Source organism: Athene noctua, chromosome 10 (assembly GCF_965140245.1).
Source record: "Athene noctua chromosome 10, bAthNoc1.hap1.1, whole genome shotgun sequence".
Lineage (NCBI taxonomy): Eukaryota > Metazoa > Chordata > Aves > Strigiformes > Strigidae > Athene > Athene noctua.
This window is the reverse complement of record NC_134046.1, coordinates 7,493,122-7,516,674: the sequence shown is the minus strand read 5'-3', so window position 1 is coordinate 7,516,674 and position 23,553 is coordinate 7,493,122. Positions and strand designations below refer to the sequence as shown.

At 40.7% G+C, this 23,553-nt stretch overlaps 1 protein-coding gene across 1 annotated transcript in view; it reads left to right on the top strand.

Annotated features, from left to right (window-relative positions):
* SUCLG2 (succinate-CoA ligase GDP-forming subunit beta) overlaps positions 1-20,643 on the top strand; it is a 139,710-nt gene extending 119,067 nt beyond the window's left edge. The window contains exons 10-11 of the mRNA XM_074914568.1: positions 8,952-9,072; positions 18,675-20,643. Coding sequence (XP_074770669.1) covers positions 8,952-9,072; positions 18,675-18,790 — 237 coding nt within the window. The 3' untranslated portion in view covers positions 18,791-20,643. The remainder of the gene's footprint in view (positions 1-8,951; positions 9,073-18,674) is intronic.
* Positions 20,644-23,553: the final 2,910 nt, after the last annotated feature.

Here is a 23,553-nt window from a genome sequence, read left to right as displayed (position 1 = left end):
GGTATCTGTAACTTATCATCCTATTATGCTACAGTCAAATAACACAAATTCCCTAAGTACTTAACAAGAGCTTACTGCTTATGCCTACAGGAGGGGTGGCGTGTGTGCACCTTGATTTTGCTAGAATAAAATCCCCCAAATTAAACCTAAACATGCAACCACCCTTAGTTCTGAGTGCACAAAGAGGAAATTAAAAGAAATCTGAAGTATTGCAAACTCATCTGACACCCAAGAACTGATCATGTGTGTGTTTTCTGTCTTGCAATATGTTGTCATGAGCTCTTAATTTTCTATTGGTTTGCATTCTGATCTGTTCATCCAGGGTCTTGGTCTCCTGGAAGCTTCAATATTTAAATGATAGCCAGAAGAAATTTATGTACTTTTATTCCTTGTACCCATGATCTGGTAGAAGAGTTGTCCTCCCATATTGGCACCAAAAATGCAACTGTTCTAGCAACTACCAGCTGCATTTTGTCCCCCAAACAATACTAAAAGCTGTTGTCCTGATTCTCAGATATACTTTAGAATAGTGCTTTGTGGTGTCAATATTTTTTTTTTCCCTCTCTTCCTTATTCTTGTCCCTTATTATCATCAGTAAGGATTGCATTAGGAGGTAGTTTTGCTTCCTGTCAGTGAAGGAACACTCACTTGCCTGCTCTGCCTGTATCCTGAAGTGAGGTTAATTAGTTCACACTCTGGACTGTATTAACATGGTGTCTACGGTTTCTGGACAGGACCTGACTGATGTCTTGCCAGGCAGTAGCACAGGCATAGAAAGGACATGACAGTTTGCATCTTCATAAACACATCTGAAGTGTGATCACATACTCAGGGCTGCATTTTTGTGATGAATATGCTTGTGTCAGGGCTCGGGGTGTGCAGAGCGCGTGTACTGCAGATGAGGAGGAAACGTTCCCCAAACTAGCTCAACGTGAGACTTGTCTCACTGAAAAGTAATAGTGAACCGAAGGTTCCTGAGGTCGTGTTGCTGCCTGCCATGATGCTTTGGAATTTGAAGGAGAGTCTGTCTGTTCTCAAAATATGGGCTCCTTGAAGCTGGGCAAAGGAAGGCCTCCAGGGACTGTTTCCAATACCATACTGTAGTGCGTAACCTGCCAGTCCTAATTTCATTTCATACCATTAATTTAATGAGCTCTGAACCCTTAATTATTTTTCAGTGCTACAGAGACAAAATCCCAGGACAGAGATGTTCCTGGTGGTCCATACGGGGAGCTCTCGGGTATTGGAGGGCACCAGAGCTCTCTGCTGCAGAACCCTCCTTACCTGCATGTGTCTCTTACCCCATTGAAGGGCCACGACCTGGATCTGGTCAATGAGTGGAGGATTGTTGCTGAATCATTTTCAAATCAGCGAAAGCTGGGAAAATTGCATCTTGTTCTAGATCCTGAATTTGCTATAAGCAGGACAGACTGAAGACTGTAGGCTGCCTGGTTTAGCACATCAGAAACGGGAGCCACAAAGTTCTGACTTTGAAAAAATGTGGCATCTGGGACTCTTAGTGTGGCACCAAAGGAGTCACATTTCTGAAAGGCCTTCCTCCAGTGCTGGGCTGGTACACAGGCCAGATACCACCATCTCACCAGCCATTCAGGAAAAGGGTTTAACATACAACAGCTGGATGTAACAGAAACAGGACATTCACTCTCAGTGAGACTTGTGTTCCTCAAGAACCTCTTGAATACAGGCCAAAAAATAGCATTGCAGAAAATCATTAATCTGCTTTTCCTGTCAGCCAGTCCCCCCAGACAGAAAAATATCAATTTTGTTTGGGAGATTCATCAGCATTCCTTTCCTGCCATGACACAAGGGTGCATTACTAGTGAATTTTAAACCTTGACCTATTTTAGAATAGTATAAAACATTCAAAACTGCATTGTATCAGTATTTCTTCACCTGACTGCAAGCTTTCTTACTTTGCTTTTTGTTGATTCAACTTCCTTAAATTTATCACCTTCAGACTTCCAAAATTCCGTCCCAAAGAGGCAAAATAATATTTTGCATCATTTTATAAAGTAAAATGAGATAGTTAGACTTTAAGTAGAAAAAATAACCCTGCTCTTCTCTCCAAGGGGATTTTTATATTCCTTTTCCACATTGAATTGCACTGTCCTCTAGTGGATATTTGAAGCAATTGTTTTCGTGTTTGTAAATCTTTCATACTGCTCTGATACAGTAGGTTTAATCTTTATTTTCAAGTGAACCGTAAATGTTGTCTGATATAAAAAGCTAGAGGATTAGAGTAATATTTCAAAACTGGATAAGAAAAAGTTACATTTGACCTGAAGTCCAAGTTATAATAATATAGAGACATTTTAAAATGTCTGTATCTGATTTATCAGTTGGAGCAGAAAGATACAGAGTGAAGATGCAAGTGTATGGCATCTGCATTTTATTACATTTTATTACATTGTATTGAGAGTTGGAGATAATCTGCTGCTTTCACATTGAAACAAATTTTGTAATCTGTGAGTGGATGAATAGTAAAGACCAGTGAAATAATAGGGAGGATTGAATACACCCTGTTAGATTCAAAGTGAAGAATAATGCATCTCGCTTTACCCAGTGGTTTGGGGGGTTTTCTTAGATTGCTACCTGCCTCTTAAAAAGTGTAGTGATCTTTGTCTGGCACACAAGAACATTTGATTTCTAATCCAGGTAAACTCAGCCATCTCCAAAGGGTTTGGAAAACGTCCCCACATCTCTGCTTCAGTGTCTGTGTCTCCAAAACAGATAACAAGGAGACTCACTTTCTCCTTGTCATGCTGAGGATTTCTTACTTAATTAAAGCAGTATGTAGACTCTAAGAGGCTGAATGAAGGAAAGTTCCTTGTACCTGCAGCTAATTAAATATATGTTCCTGGGATTTTTTAATCCTGGCAAAGTTGTGTTCATGTAAGTGTATCTTGCCTTGAACATCTCTAAACTGCAGCAGCTCTTGATGCTTTGCTGTTGGTAAAGGTTCCCACAATCTTCCAGCTCTGTCAGAAAGAAGCTCTTGCATGTCATTGTTACGAAGGCCAAACTTTGCGAGGCCAAACTGCAGTCTGGACATCTGATTTTAGAAGTGGTGAACACCCTTTTTCTTAATGGGGATTCCCAGGGACTTGAGCTGCTAACCATCTCTGAAGATCAGAATGGGAATATAAAATCTTAGGTGACTGTCCTTTTCAGGCTTGTGTATGTTTGCAGTACTGGATGTCTGGATCCAGCTGTAAGCTACAGCCCCTTTACTTTCCCTCCATGAGCTGGGAATACATCTGCATCTTCAGTGTTTGTGTCCCAGCATCCTGCAGTGTGAGCTTCCTCACATTGTTTAGTATATTTGAGCAATTTGAGATACCGTCTTTTCTCTGGTGTTTACTATGTTGAAGGAAGGAGAAAAGAAACAGATGCCTGGCAGTATGCTGCTGGCTTGCTTTTCTTATTTAATGTCTGGCAATTTCATGTTTTAGTTTGGTAAAAGAATGTTTTTGGAGACACAAAATTAGACTCCGATGACCAGAAGGACTGGGAGACATGGTAAATGTTTTAACCTCTAAAAAATACGAGAAGCCTTCAGGCAGGAACATGTTTGCCAGCTGTATCACGCAAAGCCGCTGTCTTCCATGTAGACGTGACCTGTGGCATCCTGGAGAAGAAACCTTGACAAATATAGTCTGCTTCATACTGTCTGGAGTACACTTTTAGCTGATGAAAGAGTTAGGAGTGGTCAATGAATGAATTCAGTTAGCTTGAAATGTAAAGGTGGGTTTTTTTCAGATTTCAATCAAAGCAAACTGTAAGCAAGTTCTTTGCCAGTGTAGCTTTTAATTTGCTGCAGATGTAGTTTTACTGACAGTTGCTGAATAGCTTGTTCTTGACTAAAATAAGTGGATTGAGCTTCAGAGCAACGATTTACAGCAAGGTCAGAGATTATATTGGTGATTTTATAATAATATTTATAGTTTGCTGTGTGAGTGTTCATGCATCTGTGTGTGCATAACAGGGAGCGATGCATACAAAGTCACAGGGCATGCATCTGACACTGCTAATAGTTGGAGAACTGTTGCAAGTCTTCCCTACTGTCATCAGATGAGATAATGTGGGGGGTTTTTTGGAAGAGTTTCTCATTAAAAATAGAGTAGCAGAAACTTTGGTTAAAGGGATCTGAATGTTGGAATAATTATGTTTTTGAGTCATCTTGAAATATTTTGTTAAAACGTGTTTTAAAACACATATTTTAAAAAACCCACACACTTATCTTCCAGTATACATTTTCAGTAGTATTCAGAAGAGTACAGTACAGAAGAGTACGCTTGTACAGTTACGGTCTTGGTGATTTGGGGAAATTTCTCTAGTTGTATTAATGGCCTCACATCTTTGTAGATAACTAATATTCATTCTGAACCTGAAAGGCAACAGCTAAGAAAATGGTTTCACAATTGATTTACACATTCCCACCTCATCCCAGGTCCTAACAGTATGTTGGGGCTTATTCCTCACTTCAGGGCCAGTGGTGGTGTGTCTGCAGGGTCAGTCAGATCCAGGAGCTGCTTCGGCATCGCCCGGCCCCAGTGCTGGTACGAGCCCAGGAGTGGGGTGTTCATGGGAAGGAGGAGAGAGGGGGAAGACAAAACAGCTTCTTTGGTGGCTGCCCATACTTCAAATGATTACAAAACCTCAGCCAAAGTTAATTTGCATTTGTGTTTGGATTTCTGTTTTGTGTAAGATTCAGAGCTTTACCTTGTATTGAGGTATCTGCCATTGTTCAGTGCTACAGTGCATTGTTATCCTTAGCCTGTAATAATTGTTCTGTGGTATTAACAAAGGTGGAAAATAAAAGAGAAATAACAACTTGCAAGTGTCAAGTTTTTGTCCTCTCTCTTTTTGTGTACAGAATTTGTGGTGTTCAGACTCTGACGGACAGCAGACTGGAAAGCAGGGGCTGCAGACAGCGAGACGTCCTTTCTATAGATTTATAAATGGGCTGTTGGAAAGGTAGAATGCTTTATAGGTGCTGCCAGTATTAATCCTTAAGTGTATGATGATCAGATGTCAGTGTGCATTTTGTTAAGGCTAAGAAGATTTTAGAAGAAAAAAAAAAAAAAGGAAGAAAATAGAATACATGCACATACACCATAGCGCAGGCAGGTATGCTAGAGCTGCTTCTGCTGAATGTAGAATGCACCTAGTTGTGTGGAACCTGGCAGCCTTGTGGATTATGTTGGTGATCCAATACAATTCCAACAGTAATCTCCTGACACCATTACTTCAGGTAGTATACAATTACATTTATTTGGGGTGGGGTTTTTTTGGTACCAAACATTCAAAGCAGAATTGCAGGCTTTGTCCAGGCTCACTTTAACAAAAGGTCACTGTAAATTAAAACTGTTACTTTTATTAATAAAGCAAGATAGATTTTATATGGATATAGCAATACATACATACATTTAATTTCATATATAAAGAGAAAATAGGCTGTATGTCTGCATATATATTCATATAGTATTTAGGAGCTGTGGGATTAATGGGTATTTGCAAAGATTCAATACCTTATCTATCATGAGGACAGTGATAATGCAGCACTCACCTAGTTTCTAGAACTTTTGCTGCCCAGCATTGGTGCTTAGACCTGACAGACTGCAGGTTGTTCCTGCCATTGATGGTGATGTCTTCATGCTGCTGTGGGTTCCCTTATTTCTCCAGAGGAGTCCACAATCAGCTGAAAGAGTACATTTGATGGGGATTTCACATTTGTCAATTGTTTTGGTGGATGGAAAAAAACCCTAACCTGTGGATATACTGCTGTCTTTAGTTTCCTTAATAATGTTGCTGAAATACAGAATAGTTTTATAAGGCATGCTGTTGGGTAAAAATGGTTATTAGAATAATAATGCTGTCACGTAACCTGCCTTGTATGTAGACAGTTTGCCCTCCTTGGTATGTCTAATAGTCCATATGCACCAGATACAGAGCATGTTAACATGTAATGGTTCTACTATACAATGGGAGGTTCATTTTTCTTATAGACTTAAATAATACAGAGCTTGTGCGTTCCCTGTGCACATGAAATACTGAAAACCTTTTCATCCATCTATTGGGTCTGAATGTTCAAGTTCTTTCAGCTGGAAATGCAAAATCTAGTCAGGCTACAGAAGCATATATAAACAATGTTCACAAATTTCAGCGGAGTTAAAGTGAATCTCAGCATCATTTGGACTGATCTTTTGGCTTATTTGGAAGATTACAATAAAACCCAAGATTGAATTCTATACCCGATTCAGTTTCTTATTGATTGAATCCTTTTAGACTTCTCTCTAATTTAACAGTGTATTTTTATTAAAGCCAAGCATACAAACATCAATTATCCAAGCTGCATCTAATTTCCTTCAACATTTTTTTTTCCTTTTGCTGCCAATGGATTAGAAGACCTGATTAGAATTCAGCTTGAAAGCTGAAAAGCGAATCCTTAAATGAGAATGTCTGCATTAGGAATTAAAATATCTGTACTGGGCATAAAATCCTCCTCCTTATCTCTAATAATGTAAACACACTTGGTTAAGTTGATCTGTCACATGCCTAGCGCAATGTCCCCGAGTTAGGAACATACATTAGAAAGGGCAGAATGGTGTCTGTGGCTTCTCCCACTGTTAGAATCCATCACTAGTGTATTTTAACATCAAAGTGCTTTGCATAGATGTCTCTCTACCGTAAGGGTTAGTGTGATAAGGCTCAATGTTTTTCATTGTGTGTTTTTACCTCCTAACACCAAGAACGTTTGCATGTGCACAAGCAGGAGGAACAAGGCAGAGAAGGGGCCTTCTAAGGTTTCACTGTTGGTAGGCTCTACAGAGTTAAGGATTTCATAACAATGCAAAAGTGAAGTAAATAATTGCAATGGCATCACCAACTGAATGTCTGGAAAACCCTAAACTGGTAAATTCATGCATTTAACATGACATTAAAATGTTGGCCCATGTCTAACCTATAAGAGTTATAAAATCAATTAAATTGTATGTTCTGATTTGACTGGATTATTCATTTTCTTCTGGTACCTAGTGTGCTGTGCCTGTGAGGAGGAAGCCACATCATGAGCCATATGTGGGCTGTTACTGTGCAGGCTTTATGAACCAAAGCTGTTGGTGTCATGTGTACCGAATCTTCATACCTAATTTCAGTGGGAGAAGTTTGGATAGCAGGATTTTTAAGGGAGTTTATTATTAATAATTATTCTATTTATGTAGCGTTAAAGATGCTTCGCACTTTGAAAAGGCACATGAGAATTCTGTTTGTAGTATCAGGATGTCTAGAAGAGTGAGCAAATCTTAACTGGAGGACTCTGCTGCAAATAGTAAGAGACAAGTAGCAGGGGCAGGCAGCATCCTATCACACCAGCACTGGAAAACTCGGATGAAAGAGTTGGTGTCTAATAAGCTTGAGAGGAGAAAATGGGGCTGTCCCCCATATGGTCAGATGGGAACTGTTCTGACCACTTTTGGATGGAATCATGAAAAGTCTTGGAGCTAGCAGGTGATGAGAGAGCTGCTGGTGAGGTGGTCCCATTGCTGTCTTCGTTTTACAGCTGTTGTGCTAGCACTGGAGTTTGGTAGTGCAATGTAAACACCGCTTATGCTTCTAGCAAGTGATGGTTTTGCCGTCTAGGGTACTGCTTAAGGAGTGAGATGATAAAGTGGAAAGTAAAGTGTTTGTTGAGTGGTTTTTTTTCCTTTTTTTATTGCTGCATGGCTGTATTACTAATGGTGAGCTTTCAATCTGTGTGTGTGGCTGCACATCACGGGAGTTAATTGTCACGTTTTGTCTGCAGTGAAATATTAAACCTGATTGTGCAGAGCTATAAATGTGCATGACTGCAGGGAATTTTCTTAGTACTGGTATGAATCTGGCTACCTGGAGGTGGGCAAAGTGGATCTGTTCATCGTGTGCAGTGAGTTAAGGATGATTGTGGTTGACATCATGCACAAGTGAAATACAGTGATATTTCATTCCTTCAAACCTAATCCCCTCTTTTTCTTCTTGTCTTTTGAGTCCACATGATTCTGGCAAAGCCCGTTTGTGGCACCCAGTGAAGCTTATCGTAGAGTACCCCAAATGTTGTGGATTAGCCCCAATGTGAAATGAGAAACAGCATAGCTGCTTCTATATTGTGTCCCCCTTGACTTAATAGGCCATGGTGGGAAGACTGGTATATAAACTTGGGTTCAATATTATACTCCCTTACCAAGTGGAAAGAAACTATATCTTGTATATATTAATGTCCTGCATGTTGTGAAGGGTAATTTAATTGTGAATTGGGTGCAGGAGTTTCCAGAAACTGATGAATAGCAGATTTTGAGGTTATTAGTTAATCTGTTGTAATGAATGCTCTTCATTACATGCCTCTCCTTGTTTATTAGAAGGGATTTTTACTCCTCTTTATTAAGTCAGGGCAAGTATATTACCTTTTCCTCCCTACTGCTTATGATAAAGTGCGTATCCAGATTGTTTTCTGAAGTTTCCACATGAATATTTCATTGCATGCGCATCCACACTGTTTTTTCTGAGCTTCAACCTCTGATGATTATTCAATACATTGAAAAAACTCCAGAATACAGATTGTTTAATCTCTTTTTATTTATAGCTATTAATAGAAATTCCCTTTTTTTGTGTGTAATAATGTGTTTATGACATTAATTACCATGCCAGTTTAGACCAAGGCAATTAATCACTGCTACATGCCACAGAAACAATAGACTCAGAATCAACTTCTATGAAGCTGATAGAGTTGAAGCTTGTACCTTCTATAAATGAGAGTCTGCCTGACAAAGGGGAATTTGTATCCTGCTTTGCATCTTTTACCTCTGTTTATTTAAAAAAAAAAAAAAAAAAAAAAAGCCAAAACAATGCACAAACAAAAACCCCAACATAGTTCCTACTCTGTTTCTTTCCTACAGGTTGAAGCAATACTTGTAAACATATTTGGTGGGATTGTGAACTGTGCCATTATAGCCAATGGTATTACCAAAGCCTGCCGAGAGCTTGAGCTGAAAGTACCTCTGGTGGTCAGACTGGAAGGTGAGTGCTAATAGTTTCAGACAAAAATTGTCCCTTGGGTGCACAGTAATCCGCCTTGGCTTTCTTTGATCTCTAAACAGATTAGTCCCACGCAATAAGAATATGTCCATATTTTCATCCATAGCATGACCTGAAGTCAGTTAACTCTTTCCTTACGTATTTCTGTATTCCTTATCCCTGGTGGTACTTGAAGCAATGAATTTTGCAATGAAAGTGTTACGGTTTTGTTTGTAAGATTCGCAATGCAAATAGAAATTATTTTGATGCAAGTTTCTGTTTACTGGAAGGTATTTCTTTTTCAATTTATTTTTTTTTACTGAATGCAATTCCATTATTGCTAAACCTGCAGCAACATACAGTTTCTTAAATTTGCTCCAATACCTTAATTAAAAGAAAGATGTTAGAAACAGTATTTGTGAGAGAGGGATCGCTGTAACATGTTCTTCTGCCCAAATATCCAATCCAGCTAAAATCCATTAAAAAACAGAAGATTTGGTAATGGTAAGGAATTTTGGTTTTGTAGTACATCCAGCATTGTTAAACTGGAAACAAAAAAGGAATAGAGAGGTAAGGAAGAGCACTCCTTGGGAGTTACTGGCTTTAATATAATGGCAGTAGATATGGAGTTCCATCTCTAATTTCTGAGAAATACCCTGAAAGAGGAAGGAAGATTATTCTTCTGCCACTGAATGAAAAAGTGCTTTGACTGAAATCAGCACACAAGTCTGGTGAGCTTAAAACATTTCCTTTTTGCTAAGTAGATTTGGAAAATAGAGGTTTTTCTGTTTGGGTGTTTTTTAAGGCCTGTTCCTCAAAAACATCAATATTCATGTTTTGAGTGTGTGTAAAGGGCATAAAATGTCCTGTTGCTCAGTGTTGGTGATGAAAGGAGGAAATGCATCCCTTTATGTGCCTAAGATACAAAACAAAGGGGTTTTTAACACTGTGATAGACGGGGGAGAAAGAAAAGTTCTGAATACACCAGACTTTTTACTTTTCAAAAAAATAAAGTCACCAGGACTCATGAAGATACAGATTACTCATTATGCCCTTTGGTTATGGGGGGGGGGGGGGTGTTACTTGTTTTGCGTTTCATGAGAAAGCAGGGTTTTCCCATCCCTCATTCTCGTGCTACATTACCCATGTATCGTAGTTCACGTTAGGGGAGATCACCGCCTGTGACATGCAATTTTGTCCTGTAAAAGTTCTGTTGTGCATTTCACTGCAGGGTTGGAATTCTTTCCAGAGTGCCCTCTTGGTTTAACATGAATAGATTTTTGTTGTGGTTAAGTGCGGGAAAATTAAAATACACTAAAATGGATTTTAGAAACAAATTGTGAACTTTTTCTTTGGATGATACAGCACCACTAAACACCTAAAGATAGTAAGTAGGTAGTTTAATATGGATGAAGGAGAGACTGATGTATGTTGGTGGGAAGCAGGAAAGTTTCATAATATAAAATCTCATTGTTATCAGCTCTAGGCAATGTCGTATAACTTTTTGTCATAGCAAAAACCTTTTCCTGTCTGTCGTGGCTGGGAGAAAGTTTATCTGTCAGATCTGCAAGACTTCTCTTCTATTGTAGCTGTGATTTTTTTAAGTGGAGATATTGGAGAAGCTACTACTTTTCCTTATGAACAAGGTAGTTGCAAGTTGTTTCTATTGCAGTATTGGAAACCTGTATGAGAGAAACAAGAAAATCAAATTGCTCATTTTAAACTGTAGTCTGCTAGGTCAGCCACTGGGTTTTCTTAACGTTTCTTTAGTACTTTTGATACTTCCATGACTGTACACAAATAAGGGTGAATTATTTTTTTTTTAATGCAACTTCTGGGAGATTGCAAAAGGCAAAGCAGTCCGTGGGCTGAATAAAGAGAGTCCCAGTGCTACTGCACCGTGGAGTTTGGAAGAGGAGGTGTGGAGCAGGAGTGCTTCTGCCTGGGGTTGCAGAAAGCCCTGCAGAGGTGACTGCATGATGCCAGTTACTCTTGTGCCTGCGACCTTTGAGTCATGTGCTGCTTCACCCACAGAGATCAAAGCTGAATCTTCAGAATGTCAAAGACAGGCTTTAATGCAAGCATCATTTGTGGACCATCTTTCCATGACTGCTTACTCTTTACTAGGTTTGTAATAATGCTTCTCCTAGACTAGCTGCTGACTCTGGAGACAGCAATACCACGTTTTCTGTAGGAAACTCTGACCCAGAATAATACAGCAAACTCCCACTTTTGCATAATATTTATCACAAAAGTCTTTTAATTCCTTCTATCCCTCCTCACGTTACCCATCAGTTCATCCTAAATGAAGAGCTATGATGTTTACAACCTTCAGATGTTGTACTTCGAAACTGTTAGTTTGTATCTCCTGCTTTCTCTGCCTCCTTAATCACCCAACCAAGCAATAAATATATATTTAGTTCTTTTAATCTTTCCTCAGAATTCAATCCCTCTGGATCTTTAATCGTCTTCGTTGTTGTTCTTTGAACTCGCACTGGGTTATCTAAACATGTAAGGATTGTTTAATTAATAATGAGTACTGTGGAAGTAATAAGGCCACCCAAGACTTTTTAAAACAACACTGATAACATTTTACACTTCAAAAGGAGAAAAAAAAAGGACAAACACTTTTTTGGATTTCTATTTTGAACATTTTTCCACAGAAGGTTCATGATTATTCCCATAAATCTAACAGATTTGTGACCTGCACTTTAAAGACTCTTTGCCCGCGTGCACTGCACAAATGTCTTGATAACTAGAGTTTTAATCAGTCAAATCTGTCTTGATTTAGCAGGATTCTGTGGACAAATCTTTGTTCTCAGTTGTATAATAATTACAAGCTGTTTTACCAGTGGATAAAGAAAGGATTACTCTCCTCTTTGAAAATGGTAACTTTATAATTACATGTATTTACTTGCCTTATCAGTAAAGAACTCATCAGCTGAGATGCAGGATTATTGTTGTTTAAAAGGCTCGTGGACAAATGGAGAAACCACATATTCCAAATTTTATCTTTTACAGATGTAGAAAGCTAACTTCTGCTGGTTTTGTGGAGGATTTTTTCCACTTTACAGTGTAATGTACTTCTATTAAGTTTTGTGAAAACTAAGTAGGAGTGCTCAATGGAAGCCAAACCTTTTTTCTCGTTTATGTAGCTCAGAGTTAGATGAAAAGAGGAAAGAATAAAAAAGAATTGTGAAGTAGATGTCTTCTTCCTATGCTGGAGATTTTATATTCTCTCTTTTTCAACAAATTCTATGCTGCTTTGGTCATAGGACAAGAAGAATTGGGAGGAATTAGAATTACCTAATAACTTGAAATGCAGCTAGAATCAATTTGGCTATTACTCACAGAATCATAGAACAATTTGGGTTGGAAAGGACCTTAAAGATCACCTTGTTCTAACCCCCCTGCCATGGGCAGGGACACCTTCCACTAGCCCAGGTTGCCCAAAGCCCCGTCCAACCTGGCCTTGAACCCTTCCAGGGAGGGGGCAGCCACAGCTTCTCTGGGCAACCTGTGCCAGGGCCTCACCCCCCTCACAGGGAAGAATTTCTTCATTACATCTAATCTAAATCTGCCCTCTGTCAGTTTAAAACTGTTACCCCTCATCCTATCCCTACACCCCTGATGCAGAGTCCCTCCCCCCTTTCCTGTAGCCCCTTAGAGCCCTGGGAGGCCGCTCTAAGGTCTCCCCAGAGCCTTCTCTTCTCCATCTGAACACCCCCAACTCTCTCAGCCTGTCCTCACAGGGGAGGGGTCCAGCCCCCTGAGCATCTTTGTGGCCTCCTCTGGACCCACTCGAGCAGGTCCGTGTCCTTCTGATGTTGGTGCCCCCAGATCTGGACACAGCACTGCAGGAGGGGTCTCACAAGAGCGGAGCAGAGGGGCAGAATCCCCTCCCTGTACCTGCTGCCCACGCTTTTCTTGATGCAGCCCAGGACACGATTGGATTTCTGGGCTGTGGGTGCACATTGCTGGCTCATGGTCAGTTTTCCATTCACTGATACCCCCAAGTCCTTCTCCTCAGGGCTGCTCTCAATCCACTCCTCGCCCAGCCTGTGTTTGTGCTTGGGATTGCCCTGACCCATGTGCAGGACCTTGCCCTTGGCCTTGTTGAACTCCATGAGGTTCACACAGTCCCACCTCTCCAGCCTGTCCAGGTCCCTCTGGATGGCACATCCCTTCCCTCCAGTGTGTCGACCGCACCACTCAGCTGGGTGTTGTCAGGGAACTTGCTGAGGGCGCCTCAATCCCACTGTCCATGTCACCAACAAAGATGTTAAACAGCTCCAGTCCCAACACTGACCCCTGAGGACACCACTCATCACTGCTCTCCACTTGGACATTGAGCCATTGACCACAACTTTGGTGTGAGCATCCAGCCAATCCCTTATCCACTGAGTGGTCCATCCATCAAATCCATGTCTCTCCAGTTTAGAGACAAGGATGTCATGCCAAATGCTTCGCGCAAGTCCAGGTAGATTACATTAGTTGCTCTTCCCTTATGCATGAACTCTGTAACCCTGTCGCAGAAGGCCACCAGATTTGTCAGGCACAGTTTGTCCTTACTGAAGCCATGTTATCTGTCACCAATCACCTCCTTATTGTCTATGTGCTCTGGCATAGTTTCCTAGAGGATCATGAGCTTGCCGGACACAGAGGTGAGACTGGCCTGTAGTTCTCTGGGTTTTCTTTTATTCCCTTTTCACAAATGGGTGTTATGTTTCCCCTTTTCCAGTCCACAGGAACTTCAGCCTGCTATGGCTTCTCAGCTGTGATGGGTAGAGTGGCTTAGCTACTTCATTTGCCGGCTCCTCAGGACCCACAGATGCATCTCACAGATCCCATGGACTTGTGCACTTCCAATGTCCTTAGATGGTCTCAAAACTCCTAAAATAGGTGGTTCTTCATTCTCCCAGCCCCCACCTTTGCCTTCTGTTTCTTGGGTGGTGTGGCTGGAGTCCTTACTGGTGAAGACAGATTCAAAAGTCTGAATCAAAAATTTTCTATTATATTTTTCAGCCATATGATTCGTGACCATCTGTGTTCTTCAGAATCTTTTTTTTTAGTATATTCAGAAATCTTATACACAAGTGAAATATAGCTTCAGCTTGTATATCTTACTTACAGATATGGATAAGTAGGTATGTCTGTAAGTTTTAGTATCCCAAAGTGCCTACCAAGAGAGAAGAATGGTGTCCTGCAAAGTCACACTTAGAACTTTATCACATCAACCTTTTCAGACATACTGGGTTTAAACATTCAGCGCAAATTTAAATGTGTCTTTCCTAGTTAAGATGTAAATATGAGGCAGAGGAAAAGATTAAAATATTCTTTTGGAAAAGTTTGAGATTAAAAAGGCCAAATGGAGTGAATAGAATAGAAAGGCTTTCATTTTTCTTACAAGTAGGCAGTGAAAGTTGATTTATTCTTGACTGCAGAGCCAACAGCTAAGAGTTGTGTAAGCCACCAAAACTTCATAGGTTCCCTAGCTGAAGATCTTTAAAGATTGTTATCTCTAGCCAAACATCAAACCAGATATTGTTGACTGAAGGTTAGCTAGTGATGAACTTCAAATCTTGTCCCTTTTTCTCCAGTACCTCTGTCTTTTAGACCTGAGAGGCTGTGAGTTCCCAGCTTTTGGGCTAGGAAAAATGATGTAACCTGGATCCATGCTGGGGCAGGTGCATGTGGAAATTGGCTCTTTCTACACTCATCAGTGTAGCATATCAAAGCTGAAACACTGCTGTTGATAATGTAACATGGTCACAATGTGTTCATGTCAACAATTTTCAGACATGCTGCATATTGTGAAATACTTTGTCATAGCAAAATGTTTTAGGTAGATCAGATTGATTCTTTAGTCTTCTAACTGTTAGGATATACCAAATATGTCTTCTCCCCTTATATTTTATTTACCTGAAAATCTAGAAATGGCATTGCAGCGTCTTGCATCCTCTCCAGCCATCAGCATTAAACAGGGGGAATTTATCCTGTTCCTAATGGATTTATGACAGTGTAAGTGAACAAATGAACATTATCAGAATCCTGTTGGAGCATGATTGGCTTTGTTTTCATTCACTACATAGTCCTCTCGACTCATTTGTGACAATGTGTGGTAGTAGAATCTTACAGTTTGTAGAAGCACACTTAGATAGAATATTTATTGTTAGGCTTTTTAGGTAATGAGTTGAATAGATCCACTTTGCTAGTGATAGTAGAGATTTCAAGGTGACAAAAGTGTAAATGTGAGAGATTGCTTGTACACAGACAGAGAGGTTGTTTCAGAACCCAGGTTTCAGAAGGAGGATATTTAGATTAAAAAGCCTGAGGTATATGCTGATAAAATTACATGGTTTTCCATGGAGTGTAATTGACAGTAATACATGTCAGAAGGAAAAAACTTCTTGTTAGAAAGCCATTCCCTTAATAGAGTCCAGTTAAAAAAAAAAAAAAAGAAAATTAAAACAAATGAACAAAAAAACCCCACCCAGCAACAACAACAGAAGCCTTACAGCCTTCAGTCCTGTGAATTTTCAGTTTCTCAGTTGGCGACAGTGTAGGTGAAGGGCAAGTTATTTTGATAGCCTGTGTATGGGATTCTGTTTACAGTTCTCTGACACCATCCAGTGGCAGGAGGTTAATGTTAGAATAGTGGGATTATTTATTTGTTTATTTTAACATCTACTACAATAAGATGATACCCTTTGTAGATTCTTAAATGTTTCCAGTGTTTTCGGAATGTTTAATTTTAAAACTCTTACATCTGCTTCCAGCAGGATCTCATTATAATTTCCATATTCTCCATATACCTAAAATGCTTATCACAATGGGATAAAAAGCTATCATTAAAAAAAAAAAATTACAGAAAAGGAAATGCTTGCTGAAAAATACATTTAGTTGTATGGCCTGCCTATAAAATAGTATTTTATTTAATAAATATAAAGTGTACCCTTACTCTTTTGATTGCAGTGAGATTTTTTTCAGCTTTCATATTTTAATTTGCCTGCATAAATACCCCCTTCCCTTCTCAGCGGACTGTGTTTTGTATTGATTTTGTGGTGCGTGTTAGACAAGTAGTCTGTAGAGCAATCGCTGCAGTGCAGAATACATCCAATGTATTGTTCCCACTCTGGCCTGTTAGTAAATTAATATTGGCCACTTAGAGAAGAGCAGAAGTTGGTTTTAAATACATGGCTATCACAAACAGAGCAATATTTTTCTCTGTGGGAAAATTTCCAGGAAAATTTCACTCTTCCCGTTTTTTTTTCTCCTCACACCACTTTCTCTTAGAATCCTGTTTGAGAGATTAGTACAATCCTGACGGTTTTAAATGCTTATCACATTTGTATCTAAATAATATACAGAATCTTCAACACTTGATGGGAATTGCTACACAAATGTGAGGAACTTAATAGAGAAGGGAACTTTGGTATTGCCTTCCAGATTCCCTGCACTGTTCTGTACTGGCAATTAGCAGCTTCCACATTACATTATATAGGATGGTTGGAAAAGAATTAAATATTATGCTTTTTTTGCCCATAATACCCTTTTTTTTTTTTCTGTCGGAGAAGTCCTATACAGTTCTGGATGTTACTATGCAACCAAATCCCCCTTCTGTCAGAGATTTCAGATGTCTTTGACCTTCCTACACAAGTCCCACGGTGTGTCCTCTGCATATCGATGGGAAGCATGACCTCTTCTGCCAGTGCTTTTAAACAACTAGCAGATGGGGTCCCACATTCCTCTTCCAGACACCTGCCTCTCCTATCACAATGTGCTGGGGCCTGCTGCGACAGAGATGTCTTTGGTCTCTTTCAGTGCTGGGAGTGGGAATCCTGACTTCAGCCTGCTGATGAAACAGACCTTTGAATTTCTCTACTTCTGCTATACAATTTCAGACGTTTTATAGTCTGCCAAAAAAAGAAAATTGCCCTTTAAAATGAGCATTCTGGAAGTTGCACAGTAAAGGGCATGCTCCTTGCTTGGTTAATAATTAAGCATGTAATTAGTGTATAGCTCCAAATATAATTAAAAATCATTTTGCTATGTTGGGATGGGGGAAAGAAGCAAAAGAGTAGAAGGGAGAAAACTTGTGGGTTGAGATAAAGACAGTTTAATAGGTAAAAGGAAAGCTTCACACACAAGCCAAGCAAAACAAGGAATTCCTTCCCCCTTCCCCCGGGCAGGCAGGGCTCAGCCATCCCCAGGACAGCCGGGCTCCGTCACACGTAGTGGTGACTTGGGCAGACAAACGCCATCACCCCCAATGTCCCCCCCTTCCTCCCTCTTCCCCCAGCTCTGTAAGCGGAGCGTGACACCACACGGTCTGGGGTGCCCCTGGGTCAGTCGGGGTCAGCTGTCCCGGCTGTGTCCCCTCCCGGCTCCTTGTGCCCCCCAGGCTCCTCGCGGGTGGGGTGGGGTGAGGAGCAGAAAAGGCCTCAACTCTGTGTAGGCCCTGCCCAGGGTCACGAAAACATCCCTGCCTTATCTCCTTCCACCACAAATTCAAACCATAGCCCCGCACTAGCTACTTGATCCCGGCCAAAACCAGCAGAATGAATTACAAAGTAATTAAGCGTTTTGACAAAGCAAATGAACTTGATTGGGGGGGAGGGGGGAGAGGGTGTCTCCTAAAGAGGATCAGCGCAGGGCCTTGTGCCTGTGGTCAGTGCGTGATCCCCAAGTGTGGATTCCCCTTCCCCAGCAGGATATCTGACTCCCGTGTTCCCCTGTGGTGCACAGCATATCCGTGATCAAAACTGTCACTTGGCTTTGCTGGAGAAACCTCTGGAGAATTCAGGTTTTCTGTTTGTTTTCCGAAAAGAATGAGCAAGAGTAAACGGGAAGGTGGTACACTTGTCTTTTATACAAGTGTGAACAGTGCGGAAATACCTTTTTTTTTTCATTTTGGATTTCTTTTCCTTTACTGTGCATGTAGTCTATTGACTAAATTTGAGCTTTTTATATACAAAATGGAGCATTTGTACTGCACAGTCTCCTTCAATGTGGGATAATTAAGTGCAGCAGCAGAGGAGGAAACAGTGTCATGCTGAATGCTTCGGAGATCTCTTATGTTCCCCCTTTTTAGCAGAAATACAAGAAAGCATATTGGAAGAGCAGCTCAAAAGCAGCTAGATGTGCAGGATTACCCAAATCTGTGTCTTTCAATAGCCCGTTTTGCAGCTTTCAGTTAACATGGGTGAATTCTAGTTATTGTTGATTCGCTGACTGCTGATTAGCTGTAGCTGATTGTTGCTAATTGTGTTAAATCTTGAGAGTGTGTTAAAGGCCTGATATGTGGTCCATTGTCCACTGCTCTTGCTGGATGTCCCTACTGACCCTGGTGAATGTTGGACTGACCCTCTAATCTCCACAAAGCCCCTCTTGTGGAATCAAGTGCTATTATCAGATTGCATTGTCTGTCAATTGTCACTGAAATTAAGAGTGCCGCCTTCTTAGCTCAGTATAAACCACTCCTTGAATCTGTTGTTAAACTGATGTGTAGTTTGAAGCATTAGCTACTTTTATAGAGATTTAATAGAAGATGCTCATTTGCTCATTAATATTAATTACTAATTATAGGCAATGTTCTTTTTTAGGAACAAATGTTCATGAAGCCCAGCGTATTCTGAATGAAAGCGGGCTCCCCATCACGTCTGCAAATGACCTTGAGGATGCAGCGAAGAAAGCAGTGGCTAGTGTGGCCAAAAAATAACAACTTGGAAGAGTATTCTCATGGAATGTGTGTGTGTGTTTCACAAGATGTCATTCCTGTTGGTGTTTTGGAGAGGATTAGTGGAGTCTTTTTAAACAGTCATTGGTGAACTTAATTTGTGATACATGGCAAACTCAGGCCATAGGCTTGCAAGTTAGGCTTCAGAAATTTTGCAGCTACATTCTTGAGAAGTTTGTATGTCTTCATCTGATTTTGGTAATTTTGTTACTCAGAATTGTAATAAGTAATACTTCATAAAGCTCTCTTTCTGCTTTTCTTCCAAAATTGTCTCTGAAACTCATGATAAAATACAATAATTAATAATTGACTTCTATTAGCAGGATTGTTCTTCAATCAAACATACGTAGTTCACCTATTTCACAGTATTTTCATTCATTTTTTTATATTGTAAAGAGTCATCAAACTAATAATGGTTTATATTTTTTATGGAATTTTACAATAATGTAAAAAAGTGTGCTGGCAATATCTATTTTTATTCAAATGAATAATGTTTATTTTCTTTTTTAGAAATCACACATTTTGCCTTAAGGTTATTTTCTTTTGTAGATGCCAAAGTATACCTCACAACAGGAAAAGGGATTGAACAGTTGGTAGTGGAAACACCTTCCATTCTTATACTGTGCCTATAAACCGGCCAAATGTGATTCATTTTATTTTCTAGTTTTTTGGAAATAACGTGCAGTATTTCTAGGTCTAACAGTGCCATACAGAGAGTTCTAGGAGGATGTGTTTGCCAGTAAGAAAATGGCTGCTAACTTTTTAAGATAACCTCTTTCATGAGTATGTCACTTCTGTGAGGTTTTAAAATAAGATGAGAACCTAAAGCAGTTTTCTGTCAGGAGCATGGAGTATTCTTCAATTGATTTAACTTCCAAAACCCACTTCTGATTTATTGGGAATAAAACGCAAATGAACATTTCAATTTTTAAAGTGTTTAATTTCTCAGGCATCAGTAAAAATACATACAAGAGAAAAAAAAAAAAAAAAAAAGTAAGTTTCAGTACTCAGATATTGACCGAGATTTATTTTGATTATATATTCTTTTGTAACAGTTGAAATTCAAGCTGTTAGTTACAGAGATCATTCATTCAGGGAACAGAAGGCAATAGCAAATGGCTTGTGTAACTAAAGAATTTGGTACAAATCTCACTCAGCCCAGGAATTACATGCTGAAAATCATCAGTAAATTTGAACAATGACCAAATGAGTGCATATTATGATCTGGTCTTGTAAATGGGCAGAGAGGTAAAAATTTGTCTAATAAATTCTTAATTGTGATTTTTGAGCAGCTCTAATCAATACCGTGTTCTGCTTAGAAAAATGTAAATAAATTTTTCTTGACATTTCCATTAAAACTGTTACATTCAAAATAAATTATCTGCACTAATCTCTGGCTCTTGACACAAATAGTATAGATGGGTTGCTATCATCAATTACTGTAGGCTTTTTCTTCTCCATTCCTTTCTCTGCATATTGCTCAAGGAAAAAATGTATGACCATTAGAACAGCAATAAATACACCACTAGGTATGTACTTATTGACTGAATGAAGGAGAAAGGTATCGTTAGCAGTTCTCGTAAAGGTGCATAGAAGCACACTGCTTTGAAGGAAAAAATGTTTACCTCACTGCAACAAATAAAAAAGTCACACTCTATTTTATATATTTTAATACTGGAAATAGAAGCATTCTGTGGAAGAACTGTTTATTCAATGTTGTCGCACACTGTGTATCGAACTTCTGGTCTCAAAACCATTCATTGTCTGTGTACATGATTATTACTCTGCAAAGATTAATGCTATGTACACCACTTCATCAAATAAATGTGAAAATGAACCCATTTAATGAATTTGTCCTTTCTATAGAACAGAGAATTGTTTCTCTATTGTATTCTCCATTCTTCCATTTTATTACAGGTGAGTGAAATCAAACGCATAGGAATTTAGTTTCAGTTGGGTAACACCGGTATTCTGTTATATATGTGCTTTTTATCTAAAAAAGTAGATCTTTTATTTCTAGACATATCTTTTCTTATACATAGGCTAATGACAGTACATACAAGTTTTATTCCTCTTAATCTGTGGACAGAATAGGACAGTATAACTTTTAATTTTCAGATGTCATATGGAAAATTTCACAAGCTCTGTGTCTGTATTTCCTGAACATTTGGTGTTTCGCTTGCGCCAAGGCACTGTTTGGTCTCTGTAACCAGAAGCTCTCCCTGTGTTCAGCTTGCTTGGTGTGGCGATGTGGACTGGTTTCTTTTATTTGCGTGGATCATTTCTCTGTGTATGGAAATGTGTAAAGTTAGTTTTGGTCTCCCTTGCAAAGGCGTTTTAGTTACATTTCCTGTGATTTTTAGCTGTTACAAATTGCAGGTAAACACAATGCCTGGAAGGGGTGCTTTTGTCTTTGCTCAAGCATGCAGAGTTGCAACCTGGCAAGAGTGCAGTTTGCTGTCCTCGGCAGCTGTCTACCTGATTGTGCCTCCCCAACCTCAGCGGGGATGGGTGCAGGCTCCAGCCAGCTTTTATAGCTTAAACCACATACATGAGAATCGCCCCTCCTGCACAAAGTGAGCAGCAGTGTAACCGGTGGGTAAGTTCTGGTTAATTCCCTTTGTGAAAGTTTTAAGTAGGATTTAATTAGCCTTTAAATCTTGACATTTCAGCCTCTATTAATCATAGTATCATAGAACGGTTTGGGTTGGAAGGGAACTTAAAGATCATCTAGTCCCAACCCCACTGCTACAGGCAGGGACACCTTCCACTAGCCCAGGTTGCCCAAAGCCCCGTCCAACCTGGCCTTGAACCCTTCCAGGGAGGGGGCAGCCACAGCTTCTCTGGGCAACCTGTGCCAGGGCCTCACCACCCTCACAGTAAAAATTTATTCCTTCTATCTCATCTAAATCTGCCCTCTGTCAGTCTAAAGCTGTTACCCCTCATCCTATCCCCACACCCCCTGATAAAGAGTCCCTCCCCCCTTTCCTGTAGCCCCTTTCAGTACTGGGAGGCCGCTCTAAGGTCTCCCTGGAGCCTTCTCCAGGCTGAACAAACCCAATCTCAGCCCGTCCTCACAGGGGAGGGGTCCAGTCCCCTGAGCATCTTTGTGGCCTCCTCTGGACCCACTCGAGCAGGTCTGTGTCCTTCTGATGTTGGTCCCCCCAGAGCTGGACACAGCACTGCAGGGGGAGGTCTCACAAGAGCAGAGCAGAGGGGGAGAATCCCCTCCCTGTACCTGCTGGACACACTGCTCTTGATGCAGCCCAGGACACGGTTGGGTTTCTGGGCTGCAAACGCACGTTGCTGCCAGGTCATGTTGTGCTTCTCATCAACCAACACCCCCAAGTCCTTCTCCTCAGGGCTGCTCTCAATCCACTCCTCGCCCAGCCTGTGTTTGTGCTTGGGATTGCCCTGACCCATGTGCAGGACCTTGCCCTTGGCCTTGTTGAACTCCATGAGGTTCACACGGTCCCACCTCTGCAGCCTGTCCAGGTCCCTCTGGATGGCACATCCCTTCCCTCCAGCGTGTCGGCCACACCAAAAGGCTCAGTGTCATCAGGGAATTTGCTGAGGGTGCCTCAATCCCACTGTCCATGTCACCAACAAAGATGTTAAATAGCTCCAGTCCCAACACCAAGACTGAGGAACGCCACTCATCACTGCTCTCCACTTGGACATCGAACTGTTGATCACAACTCTGAGTGTGAACATCCAGCCAATCCCTTATCCACTGAGTGGTCCATCCATCAAATCCATGTCTCTCCAATTAGAGACAAGGACGTCATGTGGGACAGTGTCAAATGTTTTGCACAAGTTCAGGTAGGTAGTAATAAACCTCTGTGGGGTGAGGCACTTAAAAGCCAAAACAGGAGGAAACCATTAATGTTGACATTGTGTAACATCTTTAACAAGATACCTTTAAATTCTCACAGCGAGAGTATAGCAGCTGGGAGCTCTGGAGTAATGTCCTTCACGTGCATTTACTATCCTATTTGTCAGGCCTGTTCTTCCCTACATCCGGAAAAGCAGCTGGTATAATCCAAAATTGCTGTGATTGGAACAGCATGTCAGTGCAAATCAGTCACCAGATGAGATACCAAGCAGGGCAGGCCCTTCTCAGCAGTCTGCTTCCCCAGCTGAGAGCAGTGCTGTGCCGCTTGCTTTACCCTCCAAGGTGAGCCTTGCCTGGCCACCCTGGGGATTTCAGACCTGGGCACCTACAATCCCCTGTGGGTATTACATGTTGGGCTGTCCCGGATGGTTCCCTTGTGCTGAGAGCTGAGCACAGTGCTAGCTGAGGGCACCAAGAGTGGCCCAAACCACAGGTCTGAGCAGCCTCGCTGGGCTGGAAGAGTGGGGAGGGAAGTCTGTCTGCACAACGCTGGGTGCTGGCAAAACCACCTTCTACAATTAAAGCTGTCAACTTAGTTACAGAAATCCAAAATCTACCTAGGCTTAGTGCTTTATTAAGTGACACGTAAAATGCTGGTACTAGATGCTGCTGTAAGCCTCTGAACTGATTGCAAGATTTCATGACTCATTTTTCTTTTTGCTGCCTTTCAGAAAACTGGAGTTTCTTTTGAAGCCAAGGTCAGCTCTAGCAAGGGTCAAGTGGCAGAAAGCAGGTCATTGCATGTTTTGATTTATCATCTCAGATTCTTTCCCCTGCCTCTACTACACTTCCTGGTTTTTTCTCCCACTTTTCCACCCACACAGCTCACTCCCTGTGCTTCCTCACTACT